At 39.8% G+C, this 26,350-nt stretch overlaps 1 protein-coding gene across 2 annotated transcripts in view; it reads left to right on the forward strand.

Moving 5' to 3' along the window:
• gpc1b (glypican 1b) overlaps positions 1 to 26,350 on the forward strand; it is a 70,557-nt gene that overhangs the window by 26,846 nt on the left and 17,361 nt on the right. For both annotated transcript variants that reach the window (XM_020922404.2, XM_020922396.2), the window contains exons 3-4: positions 9,209 to 9,367; positions 25,504 to 25,731. In XM_020922404.2, the coding sequence (XP_020778063.1) occupies positions 9,209 to 9,367; positions 25,504 to 25,731 (387 nt within the window). The remainder of the gene's footprint in view (positions 1 to 9,208; positions 9,368 to 25,503; positions 25,732 to 26,350) is intronic.

Below are 26,350 nucleotides of genomic sequence, written 5' to 3' on the forward strand. Positions count from 1 at the left end.
TTTCATTATAAAAAATTACAAATGCTGTTTATTTTATATTAGTGGTTTATTAGAGTTTTACCATAACATATTTCTCATGCTATTGAATAAAAGAATATGTTCCCTGGGAAATTACTCATGTGATTATTGCAGTTGGCTGTTTCATGTAAACTAACCTGTACTGGCAAATTCCAAAACGAAAAAATATCACAAGGGGACAGGTAATCTTGAGGTATTTTGATCTTGTCCTTGCCCTGATCAGCTTTCTGAATACAAACTTACTTTTAAAATGATTTGTTGTTTTCATTCTGCTTTAAGACGCTTTAATAAAACTTGAAATATGAAGAGGTCCGGTCATCTCCAGATCGACTGGCCAGTAAAGCTGTTGAAGTATTCCTAGAACTGCATTCTTTCATTCATTCATTCTTGTCAAATATGATTTCTTCAAAATAGTATAATACTTTGCACTGCACTAAAGGTTACCACATTCTTTCAAAAATTATAAGTATTATTTTACGTGGTTGAATATTTGATTTAGTAACAGTATCTTGTAAGTTACAAAAATACATACTTTTCCTTGACTCTTTGTGTGGCTTGCTGATACACCTTTTGTCAGTTGTGTCTGTCCACACTCAAATCCCTCTGCGTGTGGATACGTGTGTGTGTGTGTGTGTGTGTCTGGGGCTTGGCGCATCCCTTCTCTTGTCACTGTGACAGGTCATGGTCTCCTCGTCACCCTCACAGCTCAGTGTTTGTTCTTCAGAGCGAGGAGACAGCTCTGGCACAAAGGAGAGCTTACAACTGATAGTCTGCCGTCATAACACCACACTGCAGATACATGCACGGCCCTGTCCTGTCTGCCCACGGGAGTTGGAGATGTTCATGGAAAGTTTGTGTAGATTTTCAACACAATTTCAAGTTTTGTGTATTAGCAAAACTACTGTAGTTTGATCTGCCTCAATACAGTTTGAATGAATAACTAGATTCAGTTAGTTTCTGTATGTATTTTGGAAAGCCCTACTGCAAATACTCTGCAACATTTGTTTTTAGAGCCGCTCCGATCTAGCTTTTTCAGCTCCGATCCCAATACCATTTGTGTTATGTAATTTATCCTGCAAGTAACTACTGAACAGCTTTTGTATGAACAAAAGTTCAATCATTATGGGATGTCCTCGGTCTACATCAGTCAGACAATAGTCTTTGTACATCAAGTATAAGGCCCAACCAGGAACCAGGTCCAAACCAATATCAAGAGACCAGTATCCGATCTGGCAAAATTTCCCGGATTGGCATCGGTGCATCCTGATTTGTTTTACAGCCTAAAGCAGAGATAAACATAAAAGAAATCCGTTAAATGCCTGTCATTTCATCCCTAAGGCTTTTAAAAGATTCTGACAAATGATCTTTTGATTATATTATTGACACACCCTCATTCCAAAGTTTTATACTAGGCAAGGAAGACCAGTGCAATGATTTTAGCCATTTGTTTCAAGAGACAAATGATTATAATTTTCTTTTAAGAGCTAATAGATTCAAGGAAGACTGAACAGTTAAGTGTGTGAGTCATGGTACATTTTTGTCTAATCTTTGCTGTACCACCAACACCTACAGGCCAAAACCCATTCCTCCAGACACTGAATGAGGTCAGGTCTGCCCCTTGTCTCAGTATAGTTTAAAGACGTCACTGGGATTCAACTTCACAACTCACGCATTTGAAACTCACACATTCACCTTCGATGTGTCAATGTTCAAGTTAAGACCTGCTTAAAATTCTAATGCATTTTTATTAGACCGTGCTAAAGGCCAAACTGTTGAATACGCAGTGTAATAATAAAAGAAAGGTCTTATATTATGCAATATTCTGTTTGGCATTGGTATAACTTAAAATAATATCTTTCAAATGCCTTCGAAGGCTTAAGTAGACATAAAAAACAGCAGCAGTGGCTGTTTGGACTGCATCTGCTTGCATACTGAAATGTCTAATAGATTGTATGAAGCTCTAATAATGTCAGTCATTTGTCCAAAATGCAACTTGGGGTATGCGTTGGACTTTATAAAATGGTTGAAGTTTGTGTGGGAAAAACAGATATGGTTGGTCCAAACATGAACCCATGTGACAGCCATGCATAACACCTGCTAAGTGAATGGGACAGTTCACTTGCCTGTTAGATTTGTGCAGGCTCCACCGAATAGACAAGTGAAAAATCCCACTATATGAATTTGTGAGCATGTCTTTCTGTAGCAGTATTATCAGAACGGGCAGTCAAGCATGTATCTCAAGCTACAGCAAATTAATTACAAACCTGTTGTAATCCATCACACCCCTTGCATTGCAGTCATGCACAGTCAAAGCAAAACTGTTGCTCAGTGTTGCAAGACTCTCACAACACATAATTTCCAGCGAACGAGATGTCCTAAAAAGTTTATGCTCTAATTGTTTGGTTAAGCCCACTAACATTTTCAGTTCTATAAAAAAGGAAAAGCCATTGCTGATTCAGTCCAATGGGTAAACAATGACACGATCGCTGTTGTTTTGAGAGCAAAGTGTCCCGGCATCTGGCGCACATCTGTTGCTACAGGAGATGAGATAAACCATCAGAGAAACACAGATATGAAGCATAATGATTTTATTAATTTCCTCCGCCTCGAGCAAGAGCGGTTATAAAAGTTGGATTGCTGTTATTGTAAGCTTTTTCAACAGATTATACGCATGGATTCCTTCTGGACTGAAGAAGTGCATCTACATTGTCATCAGGGAATGGGGAAATTTGTACATTTTGTTCCTGTTAGTGATTTTAGAAGCTATTAACATATCTTAGTTTTTATCTTGTCTTTTATTTGGTTTGCAACACTTGTGATCTACAAACAGATGAAGAGGATTTAATTGTACCCAGGACTATTCTTGACTACACTTATGGGGGCAGTAAGTAGAGACATGCACCCGCTAACCTTACCACATGCTGTTGTGTGTCCTTGGGCAAGACATTTCCTGCACCTTGCATGTGTGTGTCATTGTGATTGTACAGTTACCTGTGATTGAAGGGGCAGTTGGCATAAACCAAAATAATAGAAGCGTGAAAAGTTTACAGTATTGTTTTTTTTTACCAGGATCTGGATTTTGTTCAAACTCGGAGTGCACATTCTAAACAAGTCCAGGGTTAGGTTTAGCCTTTGAAAGAAGAAATATGAACTGCTTAGCCATCAAATGCATTCCAGAAAACGTGTTTTATTTGAACATTCAATATATTTCAGATTTACATTTGTAGTAGACAGAGAATGATTTGCTAGCTGTAAATTTGATTGCAATACCTTGACAGCCCATGCATGTGTGTACATACACTTGTACAGTGTCACCTGCAGAGAGAATGAGCTGAGCCTGTCTCCGGGTGTGGGCTGCAAAGGGCAGCCTGCAGATCAGCTGGCCTCAGTTGTGATGTGTTATTAATGTGTTGTGCGGCCGCCACCTTGTCTGGCTCTGTGCTGCTATTTCTGAGACTTTGGTGTGGGCTCACATTACCGCTCTGTGCAGTGTTTAGGGTCTGGGGTCACATTACCGCTCTGTGCAGTGTTTAGGGTCTGGGTTAGAGGCACGCTGCCCTGCGTCGTGTTCTTGTGTGGGAAAGTGAACACAACATGCACACAGGAGGCCTGCACTGCTCAGACTGGGCCCTGTGACCATTTGTCTGGTCAAAGTGCAGCCGTACAGTCAGTGCAGCTGACCTGTACTTTTTATGTGGACAGCCTAAGCCAGCGTTCAAGTGTGAGGGCGTGTGTGTGTGATTCCTGCTGCTCCATGCCTGTTTTCTTTGGCATTGGCAATAAGCCACAGAGCTGTGGACACACATGTATGCATTCTCACCAGTGACTGGATTAGGCTGCTAATCTCTTAAATCCTGGAGAATGTGTGCATGTACATGCAAAATCACACACAATGGACACTTGGATCATGCCCAACAGTTGAAGCTGTGGCTGTTATGCAACAGAGTTATTACAAGCAGCTATCAGTCCTACGTGTCAGTGTCATGACATTTCTTCAAATGCTCTCGAGAAAGGATCCTGGAGATTTGCCATATGTTCAGGAGTCATTTATTAAATTCTCTGTGACAAGTTTAATTGTTTGCTTGATAGCACAACACTGTAGTTCTTTTGATTTACCATGTATGGCACTATACAAGTCTCATGTTGATGTATATCAATCAGAATCTCTAAATGCACACAATCATTTCACTTGTAGATTACAGAGTTGTCATTAAAAATCAGTCTTTAACATAAATAACCCACCCACTGCCTTATGTAATCCTTGAAGAATGACATGAACACCAGACTCATATGAGCCTGAGACTCTGGGGTTGTCCTGAACTGCCCACAGCTGATTGTCTAGACACTGTTGGAATTTAAATACTTTGTAGCTTTGACTTTTAGGAAATCATTAGCAAAGGCAAACATTACATCTTTATTAAGGAAGGGAAGACTGCAATAATGTTTTCTTTAATTGTCCTGCTACTCTTTAAAAGCCTCCCTTGCTTCAAATCCACTTAAAACACCTAGGTATAAAAGTAAGTTGGCATATTCTTTTGACGGCTGCAGTCACGGTGGCTTTGTCTGATTGCTGATTTCCTGTCATGTCTCAGATTCCCCAGGCTCCGAATGTCACTCCTCTGGCTCTTTATCACAGCACGCCCACGACCTTACCATGCCCTTCCAGATTGGTGCTTAAATATGAGCCTTCCTCCCTGGAGACCACTGATAAGCTAATGGTTGTGGAATTGCTTACCATTTCGTTAGCCTGTCTGTCACCAAAAATAAAAGAAGACGCTACTGTTTGTGTTTGGGTTGGTGCGTCGAAAAGAGGCTGGAGTATTGTCTGCTAAAGCTGATTGGACTCTGAAGGTGGTTGATTAACACAGAATACCGACTGTTATAATGGGAGCATGTTTGAAGACCTCTTGATTTTTCAAAGAATTGTCATGCCGAGATTTTGTTTTTAACGCATGCTGTGCAATCACTTTAAACTAACAATTCACCTCAGTTTACCTCGAGAAGGACATCGCCTAATCTGGATCAGACAGTTATTATTGCGGACACATTTACGAGTTGGTCATGCATTCCACTGGGTTTCTAGGGTTCAGGAACAATAAAGGCAGGAAATGGAAGTAGCAGCATCAAAATTGGTAAATGTTAAAAATAAAGCAGCAGTGAAGAGGCTTGAGATGTGATGAAAAGATGTTTTCAAAAGTGGGATAATAATGATTTGTTATTGTAAATACAGAAAACTCTTAAATGTTAGTATTGGCCTGGTCAGCTGGTTCAGTCTCTTAGCCTGTTTGTTTTGCCTCCTCCACTGATTGTTGAAGAATTCTTGAGTCACAAAACTACAATGTGAACCAGAAGGAAAAGATTATAAGCCAATAAAGTTATTGTTGTGCTTTTTCTCATGAACATTTTTGTTTGGATTTTCAATTGTTGCATGGGATGGATGAGAATAAAATTTTTTTATAAACACTAATCTCCTAACTCCAGGAGTCCAGTGGGTTGTGTCATCATCTACAAACTGCAAAACATATTTGCACATCAAGAAACAGCCCTTTTGGACTTTTGCTGTAAGACTGTATAGGACTGATCCTAATATGATTTGGCATTCTAAAGACTGTATTAGGAGTTTCAAATGTCATATGCTTTTGCAACTCGCTCAAATTCTTGCTTGCCAAAGATTGAACCAAAAGTGCAAACATTGTCTTATTGTTATTGTTTATTGATAGGATCCCCATTAGTGCAGACAAACTGACGCTATTCTTCCTCGGGTCTGAATAAGATTGTCATTTGATTGATGAGCTGGTTAGAAGATGCCAAAATATCAACAAAATACTGCATATCAAGATGTTTGCCTTCAGAATGTATTATATTTGTGTTGATAAACCTCCTTTTGGTAATGATGCTTGCTATCAGTAATGTAACCCCTTCCTCTTATTTAGTCCAATATCACCAATAGAACAATCTCCCCTCTACATGTGACAGGACTATTGGTCATACCTGGCTTGACTTGGATGCCTCCCACTGCTCTTGTGCTTGGCCCATAGCACACAGTGCTCTGCTGTCCTTCACACATCAGCCAGAGACAGACTGTATACCTGTGCCCACATGAGCCCCCACACCTGCTCAGGCTGCTCAGACTGCCCAGCTCTGTAATGGCCGTCCTGTGGGCTGACAGATTGCTGCTGACCCCTGATAGAACTGCACACTATTCCCCCATCAGTCATCCTCTCGCTCACAATTCTATTTTTCCTCTGTTCCAGTCTGGACTGAACAGCGCAATATAAGAAAGCATGCAATATGCAATAACTGAGGATTGGTATAAACACATAACTGATGATGTCTAGATTCCATTTTAGGAAGTGCACATGAAATTTAAAGAGAAATTTCGGCTTTACTCATTTACCTGGTCAAACCTGAGGTCAACTGATGAAGCAATCAAATATGAATGATACAGTTGCCTACATAATGTACTCTATTCTAGCCTTCCCTCTTTAAAAGGCCTATATTACACTATTTTTTGTTCTATATTATGATTACCTCATTACAAACAGACCTGGAGTTGTCTTTTGTTTCATTCATTACATGTTTAACACACAGACCCTACATATTTAGACTGAGTTTTTCTCTCAAACTGAAAACAAACTATTCCACATTGTGATGTCATGTGGCAATATAGGAAGTGCTCCACATTTGGATAATTTCTGTCCTGGAATTGCCAATCTAAAGGTAAAAGGTAGCTGCCAACTTGAAAACTACTGCTTCATGACATCACAGGGTGGAGTAGAGTAGTTTGAGTTTGGAGATGTAGACACACAAATAATAAAGGGTTACTCAAACATGTGTGAATGATACAAAACATAACTCCAGGTATGTTTTTGATGAGGTAACATTATAACATGGCTTAAACCTAACCAATCAATTTAGCATAATATACATTTTTAAAAGATCAAATGTCTGTGTACACTTGCTCTGAGTACTGAAGTGCTACTATTACATATCATATCACTTATATTTAATTAATTAAACATTAAATTTAATGTGTTAATCATAATGGAAATCCCTTTCTGGCATGTCTGCTTTTCTATACCCTCCTCCTGATCCACCTCCATATGTCCAGACTCTGTGTGCAAATCAATGTCAAGATGGAACATTTTCTGAGCTGCTTGTCTTCCACTTGAGTTTAGCTGAAGTGGAAAATTACCTCAGATTACAGCACTTTAAAGTTGCCCTATACAAAACACTTGGAGGACAGTTGGAGACGACTTTGACACCCGATCAGTAGAATGCGCGCGCTCTTTTCAGGGAGGAGAGATGCATCGGCAGGTCGGTACACAGTGATTAACTCGGGTTTGCGCTACAGTAAATAAATGTGTATCTCGTAGAGGCAAAAGGACAGCTGGATCGATAGTATCAATAATGTCTACAGAACAGCCCCTTCTGTGGCCTCTGCTGCTGCATCGTAATGATACACGGATATGCTCCACTATTCATCTGAATCTACATCTTCTCAAAATTCAAATAGGAATGGTGCCAGTGACCTCCCACAGTTTCAAAGTTACACTATACTCTGGTGACTTGAGCTACTTAAGATGTAAGTATGTAGGTAGGAAAATGTGCTGCAAATCATCATGCGGTAAAGTCAGCTAAACTTGTCGTATAGTGATCATAGCTAAATGTTGTATTCTTTCATCCTCTGATTAAAATGGAAACAATCAAATGAAGTTTACTCAGTATTGCAATCTTTTGGGTGTTGGTAATTGATTTATTTTCCATCCATTCCTAAAGTACACATGATACCCTGGTTGTTTCTCTATAGTTTTATAATGTGTTGGAAATTTCTTTGCTTTGTTTGAGTTGCTGTCCCTCATCAAACAACTATCCAGGCTAAAGACAACAACAACAAACCAATTTCCACAGAATAGCATGACAAATGAGCCCACTGTTTGTCAGGCTAAACGTCCACGAAGCACCATGTTGCATTTACGTCCTCCTATTTCCAGCTTCACTTTGAGCACTTTTTGACATCCCTTGTTTAATTACCCTTCTTTGGACTCCTCTTTGGCATTGGCCCCTCCCTTCCATGAAAGCACATATTTCCAGTGTGTACAGCACAGGCATGCGTGTCCGACAGCTCATTAAAAGTGTATGGGAGCACTGCTGCTGTACTCCAGCTTCATCGCTGCACTTGTCACAGTTGAACCCAGTGGTGCCAGGTACTGAAGAGGGCACCCGGCCATTCAACTCTGCTCACATGCTTTAGAATCTACTGTACTCACATGCCCACCCACAGCTCTTTGATTTGTATAGGCAATTAGGTTTTCAGCTCTGTAGTTAGGGAAACGCATTGTAAAAGTATGCACCAATATTAACTGTGATTAATACTACAGCTATTACTACATATTTGCTAGTACCTCCAATGCTATGTATTGCTTCTCCTACTGTTATTACCATATGTACTATCAGCAGCACTAATAGCTTACTTCTGCAGTGCACTTACCATCATTAGGGATGTAACAATAACTGAAATATCGTGATAACGTATCGTCAAAAGTCTCAATAATATTGTGGACTGTCAGAATATATCGAATCACAAGTTCCTTCGCTTAAATGTATTGTTTTATAGTAGCAACAGCTTATAAACATAGGGAACTACATATCCCATGATTCATTTCAGCTCAACAACATGAACAAATGTGTGTTTTACTTGAATTCTTGGGATTATGACAGAAATAATTCACACCAAAATCTTGTCAAAGTATTTTAAAAGCAAAAAAGTGTCCCATCTACAATTATATTAGCCTCTCCAAAATATCGCAATAAATATCGTACTGTGAGATGCATATCGTGATAATATCGTACCGAGAGATTTGGATAATGTTACAGCCCTTGCGGTCACTGGTACCTCCACCACTACTGCATTAGAAGACTACTATGTCAACATATATTTTTCAGTTGGCCAAGGAAAAGTGCTTATACTTAAAAAGCATACATTCTATAAAATGCGGGTGAATGTATAATGTGGGTTTTGTAAAATGCTAACATGACTCCTCACCTGTTTTCACTGCCTTGTGTTGTGTGTAGAATAAAACACCACATTAATTATCCTGAATGCAGAGCTGCTTGCTAACTCAGTGCTTTGTTCTCTCTCTCCCCCCTCCCTCTCTCTCTGTGTCCCACCTGTGGGCTCACCCTGTAGGAGAGCACCTGCGGATCTGTCCCCAGGGATACACGTGCTGCACCAGTGACATGGAGGACAACCTGGCCACACTGAGCCGCAGGGAGATGGAGGGGCTGCTGAAGGAGGCAGGGCGCGCTCTGCACACATCGCTCGCCGGACAGTACAAGGCGTTTGATGGTAGGTCTCATGGGACTCAAGTGTGGGACAGGACTTCTTTTGAAAGTAAATATCCCACTTTTACCCAAACTGTAGAAATATGACAATGTGGCTTTTTTCTTTTTTTTACATGTGTTCCAAACAGTAAACTACTCAAGGCAAAGGTCAAAATTCAGAAAAAGCATATTAGAAACTGCTACCAGGAAACCTAACATTATAACATGATTATATTCAACCCAAAAATATGCCAAGTTGAAAAATCTAACTTTACAAATAGCCAGATTTACCAAAGTGCTCCAGGATTTAAAAACAACAAAAGTGATTAACATGTCTGTGGATTTCATAAACAAATTTCAGAAGAAGTTATCACGAGTTATAGCCCCCATTGTGCTTTGAAATTCAGTATTTTTTGAGTCTATGCAAAAAAAAAAGACAATTGCAAGCATAAGTCCCCACCCACTGCTGAGCTGCATTCGTTCACTCTATTATTTTAGGACTGATTTGGCAGACACTGCATTTGTTGCTAGAGAAATAATCACATCTGAAATTATGTCTGCAAACAGAAAGTCTGAGAAAAGAACACAACATGATTTGATAATAGCATAATAATATGTTTTGGTTACAAACAAGATCATGTTATAGTAGTATAAATTGCATTTTTTTTGTTTTGTTTTGTCAGATACATAGAAATACATAACAGTTTTAACTAAGAGCCAGAGACATAGCCCCTTTAGTCAACAAATCAATGCACAGGTCTTTTGTCAGCCAAGAATTTCTTTAGTTGACTACATCCCTAGTCTTCTGAGAGTTTCACGAAGTCATTACAATTTGGTTTTATTTGGTTTTACTTTTCCGCTCAAATGTAATCTGATAAAAGCTCACTATTTTTCTTGTTAATAAAATGTTTCCCAACTTCTCCTTGTTCACTAGACAAGTCTTGGGCTCAGAGGTGCTTAAGGTGAGGGAGAGGACACAGAACAAAGTCAGGATGGATTTTCAGGCTGAGAGCAGCGGCACGGCGAGCCCATTATTTGTGTGTAATGATCTGCTCCAGTTAATAGAAGCTTGTTCTTCTGTTCCCACCGGCCGATCACTGACAATGCATTTGTCAGCGGGCACGGTGATCGGGGCTAGTTAGGCTGACCTTTTCACATCAGTGATTAGTGACATTTGTTTACTCTTCTTCACTACACGCTCCAGCTTTTTTAGAGTCCCTTCTTTTCGCACAAGCCACTTTCTCCAAATAATGATTGTGCTGAAAAAGTCACTCAAACAAACACATAAAGCTGTCCAAGAGACCCACATCTCTCCAGCAGAGATTTGTCCGTCCTCGATTTGTTGAGCTGTTGTATTCTTTTGAAAGACTCCCCTGTTAGAATGGCTGTAACGGTAAACGCTTACGAGCACTCAAGCACCACTCAAGCTTTTGTTACAAACACTGATGCGTGCACCAAAACACTTGTGTGGGTCACTGCGTTTCTGTTTGCCATATACATGCCAACATACATAAAAGCTGACCTCAACCAAGGCACCAGTCTGTTGCAATAGGGGAGTAGTTCCTGACAGTCACTATGTTTTTTATGTACAGAGAATTTAGCTCCAAGCAACCAAATTCAGATTGTTGTTGCCCCAAAACCTGTGAGACCACTCTTCCCAGTTTACATGCACTTTAAAGTTCTCATGATTTAGCATTAGCACTAATACTTTGCAGCCATACTCATAAAAAACTGCTATCACACATAAAACCACACTTTTGGCATACACATTAAGCATATGTTATAAGTTGTAGCAGTCTGCAGCACCAATGGACACAGTGAAGCTCTGGTAGGTTTTACTTTCACTTTAACATAACGGACCAAGACAGTGACACAGATGTGTTATTGGGAGTGGTTTCAGCTGAACTAGGCCAGTTATCCAGTCTTTCTGGCATGCAATCTAATGTTGTTAGTGACTCAAACTTACAGCAAAGGGTAATTACACTGAGATTTCAGTGAGATAGAGGGGAAATCATTGCAATATTCCACAATATACTTACAACTAAACACGTAATATTTGTTTTCCAAAAATATACAGCTCATATGTTTTACTAAGTTTTATCATGTTGCCCTACTTTGAGTTTGTATTTCCCTGAAGTCTGCGTGATAGTGTAACCCTAAAGAACCTTGGATGTAGCACAGCCTAGCAATGAACTTTGTCAGTGGGGGTTTGTGGTCCAAAATTTGTTGTTGACTACACCCTCACAAGAGGAAGAATAGGCTGGGCTTAAATGGACCACGGTAACCATTGGCACCTCCGTTAGAATAGGCTATTTCCACTGAAGACATCCTGCTATTAGCCTGCGTACTGTGGCTGTGATGGTTAGCACATGTTTGACCAAACAAGGTTACCTTATCTTTTAAAGCTCTAATGTTATGCCAAAATGATTTGCCATACTGTAGATGGATCATTCAAAACACTTCTAGAGTTGTTAGGACTTCTTCCTTTCGAGAGCTCCAAAAGCTTGAGCATATTACTTCCTGTATTGCGCTGAGCCAATTCGATCAGTGACCAGATTTAGCTTAGATGATCTTTTATTGGTCTGCAACAGAGCGGAGTCATGCTGCCAGGTCATGCACATCTGGCTGCATTTAGCAGGGTGTGGGCAATAGCTGGCTCCATGTGGCTAAATGCAGGGTGTCACTGCTCCAGCTCCGGCAGCCCAGGCCTTTATAGTTTCAGGAATCTGGGAGAAGACCCAACCAGACCACAGATTAGAGGACCTGAGTTCACATACAGCTGCACCGCTGCATGTGTACAAGCTATACAGTGAATAATGCATTGTATGTACAGGCCAATGTCTACAATGTAATTATGGCTCATTGTAAACCAAAGTCCATCCACCTAAACAAAGTAAACAAAGAGATGTGCTTATTTAGGCTTGTTCTCTGGATTGTTATTTCAAATCAATATAAAATGGTATTGTGATGAAAATGCTTTGTTCACGTTTTATTTACACAATTTATCCATAAGTACTGACAAAAGAAGTATTGTTCTCTTTTTGCAATACTTGGCATTGACCTGCCTGCGGCATACTCTAATTTATAGTGCGCGTTACTAGTTTATTTAGAGATTTAGTTGATGTGTAATGCTTTTTGAACAATAAGTAACAGTAAAATGTGTGTGTATTTGAGTCAGATAATGTACTTTGAAGAACCTGTGTGTTGTTAAAATGTTGTGTTTTCATATTTGTGTGTTTATTTAATTTGTTGTAGAGTGTATTTGGTGAAGGTTACTGCCGTAGTTGTATTTGCTTTGACTAATCTGTTTTTATATAAAGAATGGAGACAGATGGAATGATAAAGCACACCAAGGACAAAGTGATAAGCACAAATGGTGTCCAAAACAGAAAGTTGGGAGAGCCGAGTGCAGATGAAGCGGATAGGGCGAGAGGACAGGCAGAGTGATGGAGCTAGGCTGTCGGGTGGCAGGGGCAGCCAGGTGCGAGAGGCAGACAGGGGCAGAGTCTTGGCAGGTACTCGCGTGCGTGTTTGTGATGGGGACGTCTCTGGCATCTGGGCTCTCCCTCTGCACTGCTGTCTCACACGGCTTAAGACGTAGTTCATTTGGATAGACCTGAGACTTCACTGCAATCAATAACAAGACTTCATTTGTCCAGGCTTTCTTCTGACTTGATGAACTTGAAAGGGCAAATGAGCAGATTAGTTTAAGCCTAATGCTATCTCTATGGACATTTAAGACAACAATAGAGCAACTTTTACGATAGAGCTGGGTGATAGGGCAAAAAAATCTTTTAGTTTTATTAACTCATTAAAACCAAATAACATTGTTTTGAAAATGAGACTTGTTGTTTAACCCGTTCAATAGCCAATGTTTTCTTCTTATAACGTCCAACTTCTGCTCCAAACCACATGATTACAGACACTGGATAGGCTGCAGACCTTTCCATTATACAGACTCAAGAATATCATTGACAATTTGAAATGAATGAATGGATCACTCAAATTTAAGCATAACATACTTTTTGCTTGGATTTGCATTCCCGGTTCTGTTATGTCCATCTCTGATCAGTCGTCATCGTTACATAGATCATGTGGTAAATGGTGATCAGTCGTCCTAGATACAGTTACTGCAGTAGTCATATTGTTTTGCCTGGTCGAGAGCTTAACAACCAAGGAAAAACAAATTTGGGAAATCTGTTAAATGGCTGAATACTGCTCCCTTGGTTTATAAAGTCTGATTTGTCTTCCCCATGTCAGCGTTCTCATGCATGTTTAACACTGGTTAGTTTAGCGTTGCCAGATTTTAACTTGAGGGTATTTAAACATACCAGAAATGATGAAATCTTGGCTTCGTCTCCTGATTATCTAAGCAATCAAATGATGGTTCAAAACAACTCAAACCACATTCACATTCCGACTAGTTTGGGAGCGATGGGACTTTTATTGAACCAGAGTCCTGGACCATCACACGCTGCAGTCTCTCTTTGATTTACTGGCACAGAGAAAGAGCAGCTAGTCTTCCCATCCGTGGTTTTGGAGTGTAATCTCATTCGAAGTGGACTGGTCATAGCTGGCTCAAGAGAAAACCAGTTTCTCCTCGACCAGGCAGAGACTTTCTGTTTTATTCATTTACATTGAGCTCTGAATTTCTCCCCTGCATCTCCCATGTAACACAAGACAGCCGAGCCAAAACCGTGGTCTCGCATCAGCAGCAGAGTAGGAGCATGATTTAGTTTAAATACTGTAGGCACCGGTGTTATTTCTGTGTACAGGGTCCGTCCGGGTATGTACTTGTAAACAGCTTCGGTCTTTGTTCCTTTTGATGTTCAGACGCAGTTAAAGCTATTTGCAGTTAACATAAAAGGGCCAAATTAGAATTCATTTCAAGTTACGTAATTGCCAAGTCTAATCATTGCCATTTTACAGTATGCATTTACATGGCAATTTAGGCGGTCAAAAGCATCTATTCATACAACTGTGACTGCTACTTCTGTTACTTTTCAATCTACGTAATTTATCCTATACTATATAAGCAAGACTGCAGAACCATTACCTATATGCACTATTAGTACAATGCTTGCAGTTACTACTTCTTTAAAGGTCCTTCCATCGCATGTATTTGACACATTGTTTTTCCATTTCCTCGTTAGCCAGAGACTTGGAGACGTGTGGAAACACTTTTTAAAAGAATCCATCCAGTCCTTGTATTTGCAGAGGTCGCTGGTGCTAGGCTAGTGCATGTCAATGGCCATAGTTAGCCTGCAACTAAAAACAGTCTTACCCACTCCACAAAGCACCCGAAGCAAATCTATTATTATGCCAGACTGTTGATGTAAATGTCTGTTGATAGAATAATGTTTGAAATAAAACTAACCTTGCATCACATGAATCGTCACATGCTGAGGGACTATTTTCTCAGCAGCAGTGGAATTTTACTTTGCCAGTGTGCTAGGTGATATCAGTCTGCCACTGCCGAGCTTTCTATCAGGAAGTACAACTCGTTGCTGCTGCTCAGACATAAATGCAAGGTTGGTTTTACTTCAAAAATTATTGTATTGACACACATTTACATCGATAGTCTGGCGTAATAATAGGTTTGCTTCGGGTGCACTGTGGAGTTAGCCTGATTCATCAGCCGGTTTCACTTCATGGAAACCGTCTGACCTCGCAGCATTAGGATTCATTCGCACCACAGTAGGCGGGTACTTTTTTAAAATTTAACCAATCGCTGCTATTTGGTCATGACGTATGTAATGCTCCACTAATGAGGCCAACTGGTATATTAAGCTTAATGTCTATACCCTTGATAAAATTCACCAAACATTCTCTTTGTTCTGGCTTTAAATCCTCAATCTCTGGAATCGTTGCCAGCATAGAATGGATGGCTCTTCCGTCTAGTGTATTCCGATTCCTGACCTAGTCACTGGAGGAAAATGAAATTGAATGGAGGCACTAGGTGGCGCCAGCCTGGCTACTGTGGAGTAGGTAAGAGTGTTTTTAGTAGCAGGATAACTATGGCCATTGATGTGCGCTAGCCTAGCACCAGCGACCTCTGCAAATACAAGGACTGGATGGAATATTTTAAAAAGTGTCTCCACATCTCAACACACTGACTCACTAGGAAATGAGGTCCTATGTCCAATATTCCATCCCTTTGAGCAGCTCTTGAGGTCAAAATGAATATTCAGTGTATTTTTATCTTAAGATTGTGTGAAAACTTCTCTCTCTCAATCTGTCTCTTTCTCTCCTTCTATATCTATATTCTTATGGATTTATTTATTTATTTTGGCAATCTAATCGAACCTATTCTAAATAAACATTGTAACCAATTTAGAGCCTCAAAAGAGCAACCTCTGACCTGGAAATTTTACTGTTCACCAACATTTGTATGTTCGTGTGTGACACATACTTTTAAAATGTATGGCGTATCGGCAGGACTGTAGCACCTTGCATTTCATTAGGCTCCCCCCTCCATTCTATTCTCACATTACAGCCCGCCCTATCACTCACTCTTGTGTCAAAATTCACTCTATTATCAACAAATTGCATTCGTCGCAACTTGTCTTTCATGGTCACCTCTTGACAACACCGCAACTGACAAGGACGTCCGCTCCCATTGTGGCTCTCAATTGGCCCATTTTCTCCCATATGCAAATCAGAACCTGAATATATACGCCCCAATTACTCCAAACACATTAGTCATTCAAACCTATGACTCCTCAGAAGGATGAACCCAGAGAAGGGGAAGAAGAAGAATGCTGTGTTCCTGAATCGTGGGCACAGGACTGGAAAGTATGTCAAGATAAAGGAACCAAATGACACTCGGGTTAGAACAGTGTGCGGTCCGTGCGGGGAAGAAAAGGGGAAAAAAATCTACGCAAATGGTTTGAAAGGAGAACCAGATGGGCAGGAGCGGGCTGGGTAAATGGTGCATGATGCCGTGGAAGTCAAAGCGGAGAATAAAGACTTCCACTGGGGGGCTTGTTGATAGATGATGTGCATTATGTGACACGTCAGCTTGTTTAATACACGGGACTTTTTAATAGCGGCTAAACGCTAGCTAAGGAGCGCGCGGCGTTCCTGGGGGCCCGGCCTGTGTGTGATAAGGCTCCGTTATGGATGGGAGCGGCAGAGTGACACAAACAGTTTAATGGCTCCCAGATCGGCACGCTGCAAGCAGAGGGCACCCGTGTTTGTTTGTGCCAAGTGCCATGATGAGGGTGGCAGGTACAGGAATGTAAAGAGAACACAGGAGGAGACTCGGAGCGCAGAGACGTGAAGCAGAACCTGATCTATGACCTGAATGAGAAGAAGCCAGCCGTCCACAGCAAACCTTTCTCAGTGCTGGGGAAAAACTGATCACATACTTGGTCTCTTGTTTTGTTTTGTTTTGTTTTTTTGTTATTCTCCCCAGTATTATTTTGTTCAATTTGTACAATTTGTTTTAATAGTCCTATTATTAATCCTTCCTTCCCACTCGAATCACCTGAACACCTGCCCAAGGGTTGTCAAAAAAACAAAAACCCAGATGCTAATCGATACTTAAAATAGTACTTGAAAAATACTGAAGATGCAAATGAAGATCTCATCTCATTATAGGGCAAAATTTGAATAAAAATGAAGTTCTCTTGATCTGTATCAGAGCTAGTGTAAGACCATATGTTTATATTGACACTATTATTTTGTATTTCAAATGACATTCAATGGTCTCTGTAGTATAGGGCATTGTTTCCCAAAGATTGTGTCGCAACCCTCAGGTGGGTCGTAAGCAATTTTTTTTGTGTGCGTGTCACGATCTGTATGTAGGTCTGGAATATACAGATCTGACACATGACATTTTCTGTGCTCACGAAAATGAAGACAAAGCACAGACACCGACTGAATGCTGCACCTGATATGCAAGCTGCTCTGTCCTCTTGCAGCCGGACTGGAACACACTACACAGAATGCAGACAGGCCCACCTATGTCATTAGAAATGTTGAGATGTTAAGACATGTTTTGTATAATTTCTAATCTTTTTGTAATTATTTTACTGACAATTTTGTTCCAATTTTGCACTTTCAATTGAATGTTGAAAAGAAAAAGAAATGAGCTACAATTAGTGTCCAAATAGGCGACTTATGCATATCTTTAATTGTTGATTCTATTACTGTTTAACTTTTTTGTTTTTTTGTTTTTTTGTTTAGAGAGACGGTCACTCACTCAACAATAAAATCTCCTCATTAATGTTTAGTAATGGTCAAATCCACCTTTATTTTGTGATTTACAAATAACGTCTATTGACTTGAGTCACAAAGGTTTGTGACTTTTAAAATATGGGTCCCCAGAAAAAAGTTAGTTAAACACTGGTATAGAGGACTTCTAGGACCCTGCAGTCCAGGGCCCTGAACCTGTAGCTCAGGAGCTACCAGCTTTCTGCCTCCTTACAAATACCTCGCCAAGGGACTTCTGAATTATACATATTGCGCTGAATTACTCAGATTTGATGGATTAAATCGTTTTGATGCCTGTTTTATAGGCATCTAACTGTATCTCATCTACGGCTTGCCATGACTTTTATATTTACTCAATTTCTGGCAACCGTTAAACTGAGTAGCTCTTTAGTATTTTCATTTTACAGAAAGTAGCTCACTATAGGAAAAGGTTGGAGACCCCTGCTTTAGGTACCCATTCAGTGCTCAAAATCTTTCCACTATGTATAGCTTTTATAGCACATAATTAACTTTTCAATGTGATGCAAGTATTTCATATACACATGCCTTACTTTGTGCTTTACACCAGAAAATGGCAAGACTAGTGGTCCGTAGTTGTTTAAAATGTTTAATACAAAACCAAAGCTTGAACAATGCATTGGTAAAAAGTACCACTGTTGATTCAATCTGCAGCCCTCCTCATATGTCCTACTTTCTCCATATTTCATTATGGAGAACAATCCCAGATGCAGGTTTGTCCGGCGCTCGATAACAAATGGTGCGGGCTGCGTGTGCCCTGTTTTATTGAATGCACATCAGTATCACATTGTGCCACTCTCAGCGCGCCTGCCCATAATTCACCCTGCTCCTTTGTGCCTCTCTGCTCCCTGCCCGAGAAGACCGCTGCTAATCTAATAACACTGCACTTGTGAAATGGACAAACACAATTAGAACGTCCAGATACGAAACAGATCTACAGCCCCTGCTTTTTGTTCCCGTTTTTTTTTTTTTTTTCTATTCAGTGCAGTACTACCTTGTCAGAGTCTGGCATAGCTCCAACCGTTAGCTCATCTGTCATGTTCGTCTATAGCTGGATACCTACCACTGTGCCATTTGATCTTACAGACACTTTTGCAATTTGTAACTTTAGAAATTTGGTATATTCACATCAGCTCTGACCTCAGGTGCTTTGAAATGATTTCTGCAATTAATAATTAAAATCCATTTTTGTGTTAGGACAGGAGTCAGCTGAGATAAGACAAGTCGTGAAAAAGGTTGGCTCTGTTTGAATTTCAAAATGGAAAGACAAATTAGGTTTCCATCACATTATTTGATAAATGGAAAAAAGTGAAGCAACTTGGGCTCTTTTGCACAGCCAGAATGTATGAGAGAGTAACCTGCAAAGCTTAAATGTCCCTATAATACTAAAGATAGATTTTAAGCTCAGAAATGGACTCTGAAAGGCCTTTTGAGGAAAGTTCTTTGAGCTGTTAAGAAGCAGTCATAAGGATATAATCATTACTTTTAGCAAGTATATGTGAGGTAACGGTGAGACCCGCAATGCTTAGAAAATTGAAGAAAAGAAGGAAAAAATAGATTTAAGATGTACTTAAGATATTAGTTTTTTTGAGTGAGAGTGAGATTGAAGTGTGTACATTAGCGAATGATTGTGCTATTTATAAATAAAATCTTGAATTTGTTATAAGGGATGTAACAGTAACCGAAATATTGTGACATCATATCGTCAAAGTTCTCACAATAATATCGTAGACCATCACAATATATCGAATTATTAGTCATTTTGCATAAATTAAGAGTTATGGTGCAGCAAAAAAGACAGGGAACTACATAGACCATGATCCTTTGCTCCATTTTAGTGTAGACTACATGAAGAAATAACAGTTCTAAGCACTTTTAAGTCTTAGTTCTTTGGATTAAGTCTTGTCAAGGAATTTTAAGAGGAAAAAGTAGCATATTAACTGGTTGTTTGTAAGCGTCCACAAAATATCTCAATAAATATCGTACCATGAAATGTATATTGTGAAAATATTGTACCGAGAGATTTGGATATTGTTACATCCCTAATTGTGAGCCTCCCCACCATATCATGAACTTTCCCACAATATCACAATAAATGTCGTACCATGAGGTTCATACTGTGACGATATTGTATCGTGAGACTTGGATATCATTACACCCCTATTTGTTATTTATTTTATATCCAGATTATTGTCAAGGAAAGCAAATAAATAAGAATGATCACATATGTACATGACAGTATGTGTATTTGAATCTTTGCACATACAGAGCGGGGAGTGTGAATAGTATGGATAAAAGGATGAAAACACTTGTAGACAGGGTAAAAGGGCCAACACTTTAGAGATGCAGTGAAAATAGTTCGTGGAGAGAAGGGGATGAAACAGATGATGTTTGTTTTTTGAAGTGTGCTCACCGGTGGTTTAGTTGTTTAAGGCGTTAGTTGTTTTAACTCCTGGCTATGACCTTGGGGGACATCTTTATACTCTCCCCATTTCATGCTGTAGCTGCCCTGTACTGTAAAGCCTTTAGACCAGGTCATTAAAGGTAGAAAATTAGACAAGCTCCCACACTAGAATTTCATGACACATTCATGATACTCTCAGGAAGATGGGAAACTCCATTACCAACTCTGGCACTTTGGTAACACTTTTCAGCCATTACGCACTTCGTATAGTTGTGTAATCCCCAAAATATCCTGCAATTTATGGGTTCCTACACTGCACAGTAGAACTTTATTTTATTACTGATTCCGAAAGTGCCGTGGCAGAGTAGATAGGGCAACCATTAATGGTGTCCAGTAACGCCATGTGTGAAAGAAGGTGACACTAAGTTGCTAATGAATGAATGAAGGTGTACGTGTAAAGGCTAGTCACCGGTGATCCATTAGTAGAAAGTATCTGCAGAGGAAAGGAGTGAAAGATAGAAGCTGTCCAAAACCCCAAATATTTGCTGCCCCTCTGACCACATAAGGAATGACCAGCGCTCTGTCATCAGTCGTTTTGGGGGGGCAGGGGAGCTGGAGGTGAGGCCCATGAGTGATAGAGGACTCAGGAGCAGGATGCATTGTGGGTAGAAGGGAAGCTTACTCTTTGAAGACAAATGAGAGGAATGGGAAAGGTCAGTGGTACACACAGGAGCGAGTGGGCACATCGGGGCATTGTGTCAGCCTAATGACAGCCATTCTTCAAGTGAAGGGCACAGCCTGGTGTGGCACTGCTCAGGCCTGCCTACCTCCTGCCCACCTCCTGTCACACTGCAGCGGGTAGCAAGCGTTTTACACTCATTTCTGGATCCAGAGGGGACTGGGCTATTTTATTGTAATGTTCTGAATAAAATGCATGATTATTTAAATGTTAATCTGTTCTATATTTGTAAATGTACCAGGTTAACTGGCCATAATGCAAGAAGCTTTGTGTAGGCTATACATTTTCCAAAAATTAGATTTACTGCATGGACAGATGAGCTGATACTCAAACAGGCTACATGCTCGGCTCACTCAGTTAAATGATACAGCAGACAACATTCATACCATACTATATACTCATGTACAGGAAACATATACTTATGTATCAGATAACCTTATGTCATGTTAAAGCTCACATGTCTGTCTTTGCACTGTATTTCCTTACCCCATCTCTTGTATATAGCCACCCTTTTGCTCACCCTATGACCTTCACGATGAAGTCACCTGAAAAGGTTTTCATTTCACAGGTGGGCCCTGTCAGGGTGTATTAGTGGAATGCCAAGAGTGTGCACATCACAGCAAAGCTAAGGCTGCCTATTTTGAAGAATCTAAAATACATATGTTATGTCACTTTTTATTTACTCCATTCCATGTTTGTCCATCCACACTTTTGATACATGCAGTGAGAATCTACAATATAAATATGAAAATGAAGAAAAACCTTTGACTGAAAAAGTGTGTAAAAACATTGGTAGTATAAAAATCAGATTTTATTCATCCCCTTTTTGACACTTGCTGGTTACTACTCTTATTCAAAAATGTGTTGACATTCTATTTGTTAAGCAAAAAATAAGAGTTCAATATGTAGTATAAATGATAAACTAGAATTACATCATGACTTTATAAGTTGTGTCTGTGCATGCGCGCGCGCGTGTGTGTGTGTGTGTGTGTGTGTTTGAGCCTGTCCAGACATGGCTCATGTTCAGTGTAAGTCAGTCATAGACTGTGCGCTGCAGGGGATTAAAGCTGCACTGCACCTGTCACAGCATCTCTACCATGTAGCCTGTGTGCGCATCCATGTGATCCTCACATACACCTGTCGTCACAGCATCCGTGCACACACGCACATGCACATGCTTTGGTGGGTTTTCATGCTTTGTGGGGACTTTGAATTGACGTGTCGTTTCCTTGAGACTGATCCTGACTTTTACCATAGTCACTACAAAGTTAATTTAATAGTCATCAGTCACAGAATTTTTTTGCAATTTGTCGACTAGTCAAACTATTATTTCTGTTGCAACTTTTTTAATGCATTATCAACCAAATACAGTTTGAAATATGGTCACTGAAGGCTTCGTCACTTACGAATAAAGTGTATTATTAATGAAAACAAAAAAAATCTGGCATCTGGATTTAATAATAAAGTATTTTCGTTTTAATTGTTAATTGTTGCCAAGCTGAACCCTAACTTTACCCTGTTAACCTGACCTTGTCCCACTAAGTTTAACAGGTCCCCATGATGTGAGTGTGTGTACAGATTTTGGTCCATGCAGTATGATAAATATACCTGCACACACACCCACGCACTCCTCTGCTGACTCGTCAAAGCAGCGTTCAGAGCCTGTGAGAGCAACAGTTAGATTTCCCTGTCTGCTTTGAAGCCGGGCCCTGAGAGCAGTTTGGAGCCGTGTGAGTGACAGGAGGTCGGGGACTGAGGGAAAGATCCGTGGGCCAACATGGAAGTCTGACGGCCTAACCACCACCAGACACACACTAGCGTCTCTTGCTCTCTCCCTTTCTCTTTCCCTTTCTCACTCTTCTCAGCATATTAATTCACAAATCGACACAGGCAGCCCACACTAGTCTATGCCACTCTGCAGCCAAATCCTGTAACTATAATTTTCCTGCCAGGATCGCTATAAATGTATGTCACTGCTGTTTGTTGTTTCTCCTTTCAATTTTACGCTGACGGGAACATACGTTTCAGCTTTGAATTCAAGAACATTTCTGCTTTTTGCTGTTTCTTCTTAGGTTGTCACATCATCTGCTGTTCGTATAGTTTGCATGTAGGATAGAAGAAGATAGCATAACTCTTTTCCAACTAGAGTGCTCATTATAAGAGTACCCAGGTGCCAATGAAAAGATCCAATGGAAAATCTTGGTCTTTAAAGGATCCGTTTTATGTTACTGTATTTTATGATGTTGTGTCCTCATCACAAACATACCTGGAGTTGTTTTATTTCAGATGTAGACTAACTAATAATGCAGGTTCTCTCAAACATAAGTGAGTGAATCGCTATCATCCTAAGCCACAAACTTATTTAAAAATAATTGAGACTATATTTAGTGTGCACAAAATCCTTCTGAATTAGCAGTGTTCTGAAAAAGTTAATAGACATAAAGCTGTTACTACTTTTTCCAAGGATAACAGAAACTCATCATCCACAAAGTCCTCAAGGTAATTATAGTCTTCAAACTGGACCATATACTTCAGAGTAAATGTCTTTATTTGTTTAACCAAATGACTTTGTTAGAAAATTGTGAATTCATGAAGCCAACCCACAGTCTGGCAGACACAAATCATTAATTCCGCCTTTTAAACCGGAGAATCAAAGCATTAGGACGCAATTAGGCAGAAGCCAGCACGGCAGTAAAGTGTCTGGAGTTTCTGTAAATGGATTTATATTTGTTGAATAAAGAGAAAGTGGTTTTGTAAATCCACTTGAATACAACGACCAAAGACAAGTGGTTGGAGACAAGAATGTGACCTAATGTTCTGGCCTCCAAAACTTAAGGAGTGTCACTTGAAGTTTCCAGCGAGAAGAACATTACAGATGAGGTAAATGTCTCAAGTATTCTCTTTCTGGAAATGCCAGCGTGCCACTCTAACCCTTTGTCACATTTCACTCCTTTGATGGTTGAATTAAAATAGAAAGTGTTCGCCGAGATGTCCTCAATTCTTAAGGCTATACACATTTTTAAAATCAATATCCAAAAAAGGCCAGAGGAAAGTGGCGCTAAAGAGGAGCTCACCGTCTGGTGTTTGCTAATGAATACAGAATGGAGGAGGACGGGATGCAATAAGGCCAAGGCTGAAACTACTGGGGCACAATTAGCTTATATTATATGACCATAGCGGTCTCTGATGTAATTAGTCCATATGTAGAATCGGAAACATAAAGGAATAGTAGATTACTTTTTGGAGGTGGCATGTCATCTTGGAAAAAAAAAAAAAAAACATACTTTGGAACATAGGTTATAACAAATGCAATACATTTTAATTAAAGGTTGAAGTGTCTTGCCCAAGGACAGAATCAATCACATATATATCATCTCGCATATCCACATCTACAAAAACTGTATTTTTGAAGCACTCCTTTTTCATCCCATTTCCTATTTTCTGCAGTGATGTACCTAAACATTGCTGCTTTTTTGTGGTTGACGGAGATAAGACACGCGAGAAATAAACATTTGCCCAAAACAAACCCACAAGCCCCTGCATTAGGTCTGCTTCATTGTGGGGCTGCTGCATTGTGGGGCTCTGGGTTGGATGGACAGTCTGGGCTCAGAACTACAGCTATTGTTACTGGACTGAACCTGCTCCAGCCGCGGTCTTGGCAGAAAGCACGCCCCATTTGAATAAACATTGTAGACGACACACAAGCGGATGTAAAATGTTTATGCCTCTGGCCATAGAAAGCAGAGATTCATTTAAAAAACAATGTGATTCATGAATACAGTGGATGCACCTTAGAGGAGTCTCTCTTTACCCATAATGCTTCAGTGGTGCTACCGCTTACGATAGGGGCTGCATTTAAGAGAAGATTGTGTTTCCCTGCAGATTAGTCATCCTGTTGTGTACACTGAAGAGAATAAATAGGCTGCTTTTGCCCGTCTCTTTTGCTTTCTAAGCCTAATGCATTTGGTATTTATATTGACATTGAAATGTCATTTCAATTATTTGCAGACTCATTTAATGTAACTTAGTCTGACTTGTCATTAAAAAATTTATTGTGGCTATGTTTTCTATAAGGGATGTTTTTGACATATTTCAGTTGTCAGTTCAGTGGTCGAGAATTTAAATATTTTTAAATCTATGGCAAGGTCCACAAATTGAAGTGTAGTTGTGGTAAACATACAGACACCTATTTAGCTTCATTGCTCTCCTTTTTCAAAATGTGCTTTCTACTTCTGTGGCACATCATATATATTACCTCCTATTTACCCAGTCAGCAATGATTAATTTAGTTTATTACCATCACAACATCAAGTTGTCAATGCTGTATCAAGCAAGCTTTCATGAAGTCGGTCATTAACCAAGTGACATTTGTTTTAAAAGACATTTTCTGCGATTGCCATAAGATACTCTTACTACTTTTTTTTTTTTTTTTTTACATCAACACTTAGAATATATATATATAGAATAATATCCTTCTAACATTGTTAGATTAAATCTGTAACATTTTTTCTTTACCTTCCTGGCCAGGTCTACACACTAGCAGGTAACCCTCATATATGCAGGGGGTTATATAATGTGCTCTGAGTTCTTTGACATCTCCCAGTGGAGCAGCAGCTCTCCTCTCTCCAACTTTAGCTCATCTCTCCCCATAAAACAGCATGGCACCCAGATTCAAGACAAACGATTCAAGAATACTGCACACAGAGGGAACAGCTCGTAGAAAGCGGTTTCAATGGCGTAATACACTGTGATAAGATTTGAATGTGAATGTCACTTTTTGTAGGTTACTTCCTGGAGTTGCTGAACCAGTCGTCCACCTCGCTACATGAGATGATGATGTCGACATGGGGCACGCTGTACTCCCAGAATGCACCTCTGTTCTCAGACCTGTATACAGACCTGAGGCACTACTACAGAGGCTCCAACATCAACCTGGAGGAGGTGCTCAATGAGTTCTGGGCCCGGCTCATGGAGAGGGTCTTCCACCATGCCAACAAGCAGTACAACATAGGTACTGTATATACTGTATACATTCACACTCAGATACTAATCAATACCAACTACTTACTTTAGTGAAAATACAACATGTAAATAGCTTTGAATGGTCTTGCTCTACCTATTTAATAAAATCAAGTTCAAAATGTTAGTATTTTGACATGTGGACATTGAAACAACAAAATATTTTAATCAAATCTTAACACAAACACTTCAACTTCGGGGCTGATATAATGCAAGACATATTATGCAAAGCCTTTGTTTTATCCTTGTTATAATGTTATTCACACCTCACAAACATACCCAGAGCTTTGTTTAATTCAGTCCTATTTAAGTAAGCCTTAATGCCATTGCCATCCATAAATCTTCATCTATCAGTGTTTTAAGTGGCCTTCAATATAAAGCAACATGCTCCTCTCTCCCAGCTATTACCAGAAATCGCACACACGTAAACCAAATGTTTTCAGTCTGGGTGAAAGCATTAAAATATAGTAGTGAGTTTAGTTGAGTTAATTGGTTTATTTTAACAGGAACCATGTGCAAACACATCAACCTCATAAAAGAAGAAATACTTTACACCAGATTTAGCTAAAGCTAGTTTCCATCTGCAGTCCCTAGGCAAATGAACCATACTA

This window comes from Boleophthalmus pectinirostris, unplaced genomic scaffold (genome assembly GCF_026225935.1).
Source record: "Boleophthalmus pectinirostris isolate CB_2022bp ecotype Guang Dong unplaced genomic scaffold, ASM2622593v1 HiC_scaffold_16, whole genome shotgun sequence".
Lineage (NCBI taxonomy): Eukaryota > Metazoa > Chordata > Actinopteri > Gobiiformes > Gobiidae > Boleophthalmus > Boleophthalmus pectinirostris.